The following is a 10,938-nucleotide window of genomic DNA, read 5'->3' as shown; positions in this document are numbered from 1 at the left end:
ATGTTCCCTATTGTATATTATATTTCTGGATTAATATGGCCGCTGCATTCATGTGTTTGTTGCATATGTTCATGGCTGAGCTCATTTTGGCTACCTCATATAGTGTTTGGTATTTTAATCTACAGCAATGCATCTTATTTGTCTCCACAAAGTCAACTTTTTCAGAAAAAACAGCCCTGTTTTCTGTTTTATGAGGGCTATATTCAGCAAATCCAAGAGGGTTTTCAAATTGTTTGTTTAGCTGAAGAAGTAGGAGGATTTTCACAACATATAAAGGATTTCATATTCTGTCCAGATATGATTATCACCAGAACTGGAGGTTATGAAAGCTTTGGATCCGAATAGGTAACTGGTAACTTAAGCTGTCGGGAGTAAAACGAATAGTATTTGCCTCTGAGGTGTAGCGGGCAGTACTTGACTCTGTTGCATTCTACTGAAGACTAGACGATGCTATTTTTGAAAAGCACTTTTATGTTGTGAGGTATCAGGTAGTGGTATTTATGATTTCATGGAAAGTACACACTACCGTGAGCCACAAAGGTGCTTGAAGCGTGCATTCAAACTGAGCAAATAGTGTCACATGTTGGGAGGGGTCATCAGCCCTTACCCCTGAGGTGACGGACGATAACACACTTCAAAGATCAGGCCACTGAAGTTTTATATTTTTGTTATTGTCAACAGTTTGCTCGAAAAGACCAAGATCAGACTCAGTACTTACGAATGAAGAGGCGCCACAGCGGGATAGCTGCGGTTTATATCAAGTGTTACTTTACACAGGAGGAAATGGTGCATATTGTTGGAGACTGATCGTGAACTGAAGTGCCAGAACACTGCATGTCGGGCTCTGGCATCCCTGGACCCTAACCCTAACTCTTAACAATGAGTGTACATTAATTGATATTAGATAATATTGTTATAAACATGAATTAACAGTTATATGTGTCTAACAAACAACAACTATTGTGTTCATGCTAACTAAGGAATTTATAAATCTAATGTTTATAAAGATGCTCTTAACATTAGTTTATCAATAAATAGCATGCACTGAGCAACTGATAACAAATGTCCGTTGTTACGAAGAGGAATGCTTTTTCAGCATTCTTTTCAATTATAAAGTGAAAGTGGAATCTTATTTTCATCTTTAAAGAGGGGCACAACATTGCAAGCCAATTATGGTTGAGTCATGCTTATAATGGGCTCGAGGTTATCTATATGTTGAGCAACTTTTGTACATAGAGAATAAACACCAGAAGATACTGTAGAGCTTGCATAACACAGAACAATGATTATCTAAGTGTTACAACAATGATTATTAAGCAGAAGAAATGAGGTTACATGAATGACATGAGACACAGCAGAATGACCTGAGAGGGCACTGGGGCCAAAACATTGTAAATAACAACATCAGTCATTGTCAACCAAGGAAGTTACTATAGAGCAACACTAGCCAGAGTCCGCCCGCCACACGTTTCAATTTTGCCCAACACGTTTTCTCGATCTCGAACAAGATACATTAAAATAATTAATTTTTAAAAAGGTCATGTAAATCGCTGTATATGCCAGTTTATGAGATAAACATGCTCTTTAAATATGTAAGGTGACACTTTACGCAGGAATTTAGTCAATTAAAGGGTTTAGTCCATTTACAGGTCTTGGGTAGTACTACTGTGGCTCCAGAGGAAGCTGCCTGTGATCTGATAAATCACCTCCAATGGTGTCACTCAGTTGCATCGTGGGTAACGTAGATGCCAGGTTCTTGGAAAAGCAGTCCACTTGTCTGGCAACTCACTCCTTTAAAACTGTTGGACTCATTATGTACAGTTTTTAAAAAAAAACAAATGGAAATCGCCTCCTTCCCTCCCCTGCCTCCTCTCTCCCAATTCCTCTGCCCAACCTCAGCTTCTCCCCTCGCTGTCGTTCTGACAGCATCATTAACCTCGTGCGATTCTGGCTGCTACTCTGCTGCCAGAGGCCATACACGCGCACAACCACACACAAACACACACACACACAGTCTCAATACAAGACAAAAACATCACAGGGAGTACACTAACGCACTCACAAGGATGAAATACTAGACTTGCACAGGATAGGGGAGTCATGAGGAGTGTGGTGGTACCACCTCCTCTTCCTCCTGTGGTGTTATAATATTAATATTCATTTAAAAGTAGGCAAATCCCTCAACTAAGCCATGAGGATTCTGTATCTGATCAGATAAGACTCTCCATGGGCACACAGCTCCTTTCAGTGGCACAGAAAAGGCTTTTAGAAGCTTTCTCAAGGACTCCTCTTATGACACTCATATGATGTACGAATCTGACACTGGTTAATTGTTTCTGACCTCTTTAAATCAATTGCTGATGTGAGTTATGGAATTGTGTTGGCAGGATGTTTTGTTAAAACTTTAAACCATACGAAGGTTTAGTGGAGGGGAAAAAATCACAGTTTTTGCACACTTTTATTTGCAGAAACATTTCTTCACTCGTCATGCCAGCTGAGTGGGCTCCATTAAGATCGTATCTGTGCAAGAGATAACATAGTATTATATTCCCAGCCTGTGTGACTGTGCAGGGAGAATGCTAGCTCAAAAAGGCAGGACAGGGAGGTTTCAGCAGCTGAAAATTCTCCTCTGCTAAGAAGCTCAAGCTCAAATCTATCACCTTTGAACTCCGACTTGACGCCGGCATTAACACAACAGGTCAAGCAGCGAAGTCAAGTTGAACCTGCTCTACTTCCCTCGCAACGCCCGGTGAGAAGATATGTGGGAGGTAGCTGCTGTTCGGCAGTCGAGAGCACTTCGCTCAGCTTGTTTTTGTGAAAGTGAGGGAGCGATTGTGTGAAAATATGAAAAAGTTGAATTACAGTGAAGAGGTGCATGTGTTATAAATGTAGCCCCCAAAGTGACAAGGTCCAGCAATGTTTCTAAGAGAAGAGCTTTTCAAAATATATATTTGCTCCACTTCAAATATATCAAAATCTACAGTGAAAAGGTCAGTCCACCCAAATTACAACAATAAGCTGGGTTAATCACCTACCTCTTGTGGAATCTGTTCATACGCTTTGGTTTTATTTGTCTAGATTTATGCCACTGCTACAGGAGGATGAAGGTTAAAGGAATTTAATCACAGCACTTAAAAAATATGTTTTAGAAATTCAATAGCAACACAATGTCCTTGTTGCTCACTGTGAGCTGTTTCTAACTTCTTTCTACCCAGAAGATCCCCTTGAAAGCGTAACCACTGGCCTCTGTTTTTACCAAAACCCCCAAAATAAAGTCTACATAAAGTAAAAGCATTTGCCAAACTATTAGATAAAAATTGTGAAGGTGAATTGCTGCTTTTGTTGTTTCTCTGTGTATTCTATCTTTAGTCAGCCTTACTCACCAAGTGCTGTCTACAGTGAGGCACGTGTATCAGCGCATAAATCATATAAAAGAAAAAGTTTTGCACACTTCATCTACGTTTTCTTGGCCTATAAGTGGTCAAATTTACATATGTACTGTATGCAACCTCCGGATTAGAAATGCCACTTACGAAACATTTCACTGTTGATTGTTTTCCTGATTGATCGATTAGTTGTTTGGTCTTGTTTGTTCACAGAGATGCTTGGTTTACTGTCAAAGAGGAGTAAAGAAACCAGAAAACATTTACATTTAAGGAGCTGGAATCAGAGATTACTATCTTTTAAATGACAGATTCATTCATTTTTCGATGCAGCTTTAATCCAAATACACAGCCTACTGAAATCCGCCCTTTTATACCCACCTTGTGTGAGGTCTTTAAATAGTACAGTGTAGTGTACGGTGCCAGGTTGCTTCAGTTTTATCCATAGCTCATAGCTACAGTCCTGGACATGAGTTAGAACAATTTATATTTCATCTATATGAACCAACTAAGCACGACACTGTCTAATGAGCCTTTACGAACATTTTAACTAATGGTTTAATTAATGGATGATGAGTAATTTACTTAATGCTTTATAGAACAGTTGAAAGACATTGATAGCTTCGATACAATACCTTGACAAATAGTGATATTCGATACTAACGGGAAAATTTGCCACAACATTGAGGGCATATAATTTTCGATTTTTAACTAAAAGAAAAATAGAACAGGGCTTGTGAACTGTGTGTTTAGCACAACAGCATCTAAGTTAATTTACTTCTGGAGGACGTGGGGCTACGTTGGCACTACAGCGGTGAATGTGTTTCAGAATATTAGCTGATCTTTGGAAACATGAGCACACAAATATGGAAATCCAAAATCCAACATGGCACTGTGAACTACTGAAACCATTTCCGATTCTCACTATCGATATTGAGATCCTTTCTACTTGTTGTTATGCTGTTTGTGTGTATGGATTCTGGTCCACATCAGCTGCAGTCTCCTCTGATGAAGTGAGCGATCATACAGTCCGATGAATCGAGGGGAGTATTTTCACAACCTGGCAACCCAAAAGATGGTCAGGATAATGATGTTGCAGATCATTAAAGCTTTACTCAACGATTCCTTTAGTATAGAGTGGTACGCAACTTAGAAACTGCCTTGTGTGCATGAATCCATGCATATAAAGCAGCAAAAAACAGCAACCATTGAGTTATCTACACACACTTCAGACGCCAACACTTTCAACTAAACAGCTAAAGTGAAGATTTTGGGTATAAATAAAGTATTTTTTTTTCAGTTGCTTATTTATGTTTTAAACCATGTGCTGATCTACTACAGTTGTTCAGGAGAATGTTGCAATGCTGTTTTGCTGTGAAACTCCAGTAAAGTTTTGTGGACCGGTTTGAGAGTAGAGAACGCCTGAATATCAAACTTTGGGTGAACTTATCCTTTAACTCACAACTGCTGAAATAGAGCCGGACACTGACAGACTCCCGGGTTCGTATTGTATTCAAAAACAAAACTGTTGCTTCATTGGAAGGTACGAGACATTGTTATTACAGCCTCCTCGCATGTCTGTAAGAAAAGCCTGCCGCCCCTCCCGACATGTAGTTGACTGCGAGTGCCTGAGGTGCACAAAGACATGTAGTGATGTTGACACGCAGAAATGAGCTATGTTACGCTGGGTCAAGTCGTGTCACAGCCTCTGGTGCCGGGTCGTCAGGTTCACGAACAGGCATGCTAATCAGCACACAGGAAAAACAGGGAGCGCAGTTACTGTCATCCATCTCTTAGTGAGCGCTGTGTGTGTCACAAGGCCGGGCGCAGATGCTCTCACTTAACTGTTCATCAAGATGTCTGACCTTGGATTCTGGTTTGAATGTCTTTGCCTTTCAGCTGTCGGGGGGAATGTTTACAGATAGGCTGCTGTCAGTTGGGCATCATTTTCCATTCTTGTGTGGTTTCGCTGAGAGGTTGTGGCTCCACTTGTTTCTTAGTCTTTCAGGTCTTCCTTACTAATATAGTAGTATCCTTGTCTTTGTTTGAACTGGGCTGTGCGTGAGGCCAGTCCGTCAGCCAGCTCAGGCGTGATGTTCCTCAGCCCTTCCTGGCTACTTTGTCCAGTTTAAGATAAGATCAGATGCACCAGAGGGGACATTTGGGAGTAGGGACAGAAAACAGACAAAATAAACAACTTAGAGACACGCTTGCCAACCTTGAAATGCTAAACGATATGGAGGATTTCACAAACAAAGATGGGGTCTATGTGTCCTCCCCCTGGAAAAATCTGAGTTTGACTTTTAAATAATGAAAATAGCAGTTTTGTGGTGAATTATTTTAATTTTACAATTAATTCTCAGGAAAGAATACGGGATCATTATCCTCCCGGGCATGAGTCTCTGGCACAAACTGCTCGACAGAACAACCGATGTGCAAATTGTGCAGGCATTTTCTTTCTCTTAGAACTTTCCACTTCTCTCTGCTGTTGTTGTGCAGGTGGACACGATAGCTGTACGTTTAAGCATGCTGTATTGTGCAAGAAACAGGTTAGGAAAATAAAGGAAAATGTGCCATGAATCGGGAGAAATATCAGGGGGAAACACCAAAAGGGCAATGAAGACGAGAGACTCATTGTGAAAATCAGAATGGTTGGAAAGGACGCTTAGCGAGCTTTGAAAGCTCTTCCATGCATGTTTTAAGGCATAACAGTTCTCTTATATGCTTTCACATGATTTTTGTGGGGAAACTCCAGAGTCATTTTGTTAATTCCCTAGGTTTTCTGGAGAACAGGTGTCATGCTCGTAGGAACGCCTCTCCAAATTAATTTTCGAAGAGGACAGGGAAAATTTTGAGCTTCAGCGATGTATATAAAAAACAGCCTTCTACTGTCGAGCTCTGCTCATTAAAGCTCAAACATATAACTGTAGGATCGAGAAGAAAAAAAAGTCTTAACAAATATAAAACGTTTGTTTAGAAAGCACAGAAACCTCCAACTGCTAACTCCAAATTCATGATCTTGATTTATGTCTTACATATATTTTATTGAACTGGAACTGACCTGACAACTGTAGCATATAGAAATGAAAAGTTTGGCAGCTGGTCAAAATGTGTTTTATAGTTATCTTAAGACTTAAGGAGTTTAATGTAATACAGCTGCTGTGAAGCAAAGAGCAGATCTGTGGTTGGGCCTGACCTCATGGTCATGGAATGTATTCTTTGTGATAAAAATATAAAATAGACTAGTGGGAACACAAACCTTGTTTGTGATGGCAAGTGATGAAAACAGGGGAATCCCGGTAGTTCAGAACGCCGTAGTGGATTTTGGAATTCCATATTTGGCTTCTCATGTTTCCAAAGATCAGCTAATTATTTGATGGATAACATAACGTTTCAGGTAGGATGTAGTTAGAGAGCGACTTATCGATGAGACCTCCTCTGAATCAGACTCAGAACTACTTGTTTTTATCTTATTTTTAATTTATTTTTTTCCTGAAGGCGGATTTGGGTTACGTTACTGTCGCTCCTTCTAGAAAAGAAAAGTCGCAGTATAGGGAAATTAGAAGAAAACACTTTACAGTAAGGTACACAAACATTTGACTAGTTACTCAGGAATGAGTGAGGAATGAATCAGGAATTACTTGATAGTTAATGAATCGTTACTGAGTAATGCATAAAGAACTCTGAGTTCAGGACTGTGTGAAAGATAATGAAGAGCTACAAGATAATAGACATGGAGACGCCGTAATAATCAATCACTGGGTAATGATGATAATAACTGTGAATTGACTTAATATTTGCTTCAGTTTTTCCTGATTAACTATGAAGCAATCGCTTTGTGGCACAAAGTAGTAACAGCTCATTGATTACTACTTACTTAATCATTAGTTACTCTTTTTGTGCACTTCAAGTAAAACATTATACTGAGTAGTATTAAGCATCACTTTACATGAGGTAGCACAAAAGAGCCAAATAATAGTTAAGTAATGAGTAATTAAGGAGAGTTACTACTCAGTACTGTTTCACTACTTGAAGGCACTCAAAAAGAATAATTAATGATAAAGTCATTAGCAATTAATGAGTCTACTTGGTAACTTATGTAACACTACTTAGAGGTACATATAAAGAGTAACACTTGATTTAGTAATTAGTAACTAATGAGTTGTTTCTAGGTTGTGCTACTCAGCGATTGGTTCGTAGTTGTCGGGAGCAACTCATCAAGAAAGTGGTCAATACGTTGATACACAGATATTAATGTACTACGCAGTACCTAATGATTTTATTAATATAGAATCTCCCAGTCTGTTTTCCAGTAACTAATCATCATGTAGTAAATAGTTGTGGAAAAACATTTATTGAGGGATTACTTGAGGAAACTCTTTAATCATCAAGTAGTTCCTGAGTCATTCCCCACTCAATACCTGTTAATTATTTAGACTTGTCTGCTCCTTATTGTAAAGTTTCATAGAACAATATAGAATAAGGAATAGATAAGAAATGAGAGTATGTACGAATAAGAAATATGTCAAAGGAAATGCTACTAGAAATAGAAATATGTAAAGACATGTGCCTCATATTGCACAATAACTACAGTGTAGATAATATTCACTAATATTGAAATAATAATAATAATAATAATAATAATAATTGTCAATAATTGATCATTTGCAGTATGTATGTCACAGTGTAACAGCTTAAACAACACTAGAATAATTAAGTGCTGTTCATGTGCCTTAAAGGACAACTGATGACAAACTGAGACTGATTGCATAATTTGTGAGGTTCAGGTGTTGTTTACTCCACTTCATTCTTGGGACAGTGTGTCCGCTGAACGGCAGCTGATTGGTCCGGGGGAGCAGTGATGTCACCGCCGGCCGGTGCCGCAGCTCTTGCAGGCTGGAGGAGAGAGAGAGAGAAAGAGAGGAGCTCCAGATGGATCTGGCGCGCGTCGAGAGTGGAGCTGTGGCTCGTGCGGCAGACTGGACAGGCTGCCTCGCGCTGCCTTGATGAGCTCAAGCTGGTCCCGCACTCAGCGCAGCAGCCCGTCATGGGGGACGGCGGCGCAACCTCGCTGGTGAACCTCCAGAATGGCTCCGCCGGCAGCGGCGCGTCGGACGCACCGGACTCCGCCGCGTCCGAGCAGTGGATGGCGGGCATGAGCCTGGTGATGGCTCTGATCGTCCTGTGCATCGTGTTCGGGAACATCCTGGTCATCGTGGCCATAGCCAAGACGCAGAGGCTGCAGACGCTCACCAACGTGTTCATTGTGTCTCTGGCGAGCGCGGACCTCATCATGGGGCTGCTGGTGGTGCCGTTCGGCGCCGCGCTGGAGGTGCGCGGCTCGTGGCAGTACGGCTCCTTTTTCTGCGAGTTCTGGATCTCCGTGGATGTCCTGTGCGTCACCGCCAGCATCGAGACCCTGTGCGTCATCGCCATAGACAGGTACGTGGCCATCACCTCGCCTTTCCGCTACCAAAGCCTGTTAACCAAAGCTCGGGCCAAGGCGGTGGTGTGCGTGGTGTGGGCCATATCTGCGCTCGTGTCCTTCCTGCCCATCCTGATGCACTGGTCCCGGGACAGCGTGGACACGGAGTGCTACGACGACCCCGAATGTTGCGACTTTGTCACCAACAGGGCATATGCCATCTCCTCATCCATCATATCTTTCTACATTCCTCTTCTGGTCATGATATTTGTTTACGCCCGCGTGTACAGGGAGGCAAAAAAGCAGCTGAGGAAGATCGACAAGTGCGAGGGCAGGTTTCACAACACCTTAACCGGACTGACCTCCAAGTGCAAGAAGAGGCCGTCCAAAATCCTGGCGCTCAGGGAGCAGAAGGCGCTCAAGACGCTGGGCATCATCATGGGGACGTTCACCCTGTGCTGGCTGCCTTTCTTTATAGTCAACGTGGTGCGGGTGTTCAGCGCAGAGGTGGTGGACAAGGACCTCTTCGTGTTCCTGAACTGGCTCGGGTACGTGAACTCAGCGTTCAACCCCATCATTTACTGCCGGAGCCCGGACTTCAGGAAGGCTTTCAAGAGGCTGCTGTGCTGCCCGAGGCAAGCCGACCGCCGGCTGCACATCAGCTCCTGCGACCTGTCGCGGTGCTCCGGCGGGTTCGTGTCCGCGCTGGAGCCCGGCACGCTGGGGATGTGGTCGGATTGCGCCGGCTTGGACAACAGCGACAGCAGCCTGGTGGGGACCGCGAAGCTGTCTCACTCCGAATCCCAGCTGTGAGGGGAAGACATGAAACTTTTTTTATTATTATTATTGAGGTGGATTACAAAAAACAAAGACGGTGATGGTGACATAACAAGAGAGGTTTGCGCAAAAAGAGGCACGAGTGGGTCCATTTTCCTTTCGTTCTTTTTCTTTTAAATATCTGCGTAAATCACCTGACTTGTATTTTGAAAGCCATATTTTTTTTTTTTTTTTGAAAGAGCCGTGATGGCAGATGATTTCCAACGCGCGCAAAATCTCTCCATGACGCTTTAGTGCCGAGGATCATTTATGCGTCATGGCATCGACCCTAGAAATGCATTTTTAGTGGATCTGATAAATCCCAGTGGCGTGCGTAAAAACAGGATTCAGCGACGGGGCGCACACGCACGCTCCCTCGGTTCGTGTAATTTCTTATTTTAATGAATAGCTTTTCAGTATTAGGGGGGCATAACGTGTTAAGTGGAAAGTGGGGTTTTCCTATAATTCAACCCCCGGGGTCGTTATGGGTCACACCTCTGTTCTTAAGATGGACACGAGCGAGCCATTCGTCGGAGTGACTGTACTGTAAGTCCTGTAGTGCTCCCTGTCATGCGTTCTTCTCCTTATTATTATTATTTATTTTATTTTTTTTACCTCACAGCCATCAACAAGTGCAATTTGTACGACAGGTATTTGTTTATATTAAACATTTTAATGTGAGATAGGTGTATTTATTCCGCGCTGTCTTTTTCCAACCATGAGAGAGTGGACCGTGGTGCCTGATTCCCGCGCACTTTGTACATAACGGCAGAATGTGGTGTTCAGTGCCGAAGTGAGGAATTCGAGTCTCTCTCTCTCTCTCTCTCTCTCCCTCTCTCTCTCTCTCTCTCTCTCTCTCTGTCCCCTCTCCCCTGAGCTTTACATGCTGTTGTGAGGTGGTGTTTTGACTCCTGTGAAATAAAAAGGAAGTTCTATTGTTAATTAATTACTGTTTCTTTCTTATTTAAAGATTCGAGGCTCACTGACATTAAAACAAAAAAGAACCTATCCAAACGCTTTTCCACCGTTTCATTCACAGATAGTTCCAAATGTGTTCCATCTGCAGAGGTGAACAGTGGTTTTTTTGGCTCCACTCTTTCCCAGCTGGTGTGTCTCTGTGTGACTCCTGCTCTTGCTGGGACTGCTGGGAGCAACTGGGAATCTGATTCGGGCCTCCGTGGAGAGATGAGCCATGAAATCTATTTTCTTTTTTTTTTAAACAAAGGAGTTCATGTACACTCAGGCACAGTTGGGTTTTTTTTTTCTATCTGCTTTTGTGTTAAGTGTTTACATGGTTGACCTACTTTAGTCTCA

General features: G+C 42.2%; 1 protein-coding gene across 1 annotated transcript; it reads left to right on the top strand.

The window, feature by feature from the left end:
• Positions 1–8,287: 8,287 nt before the first annotated feature.
• adrb1 (adrenoceptor beta 1) lies at positions 8,288–10,570 on the top strand. Its single transcript, XM_030399158.1, has one exon. The coding sequence runs from the start codon at positions 8,431–8,433 to the stop codon at positions 9,619–9,621; it is 1,191 nt and encodes a 396-aa protein (XP_030255018.1). The 5' UTR covers positions 8,288–8,430; the 3' UTR covers positions 9,622–10,570.
• The last annotated feature ends 368 nt before the right edge of the window (positions 10,571–10,938 follow it).

Source organism: Sparus aurata, chromosome 20, assembly GCF_900880675.1.
Source record: "Sparus aurata chromosome 20, fSpaAur1.1, whole genome shotgun sequence".
Classification (NCBI taxonomy): domain Eukaryota; kingdom Metazoa; phylum Chordata; class Actinopteri; order Spariformes; family Sparidae; genus Sparus; species Sparus aurata.
This window is presented reverse-complemented; position numbering and strand designations above follow the sequence as displayed.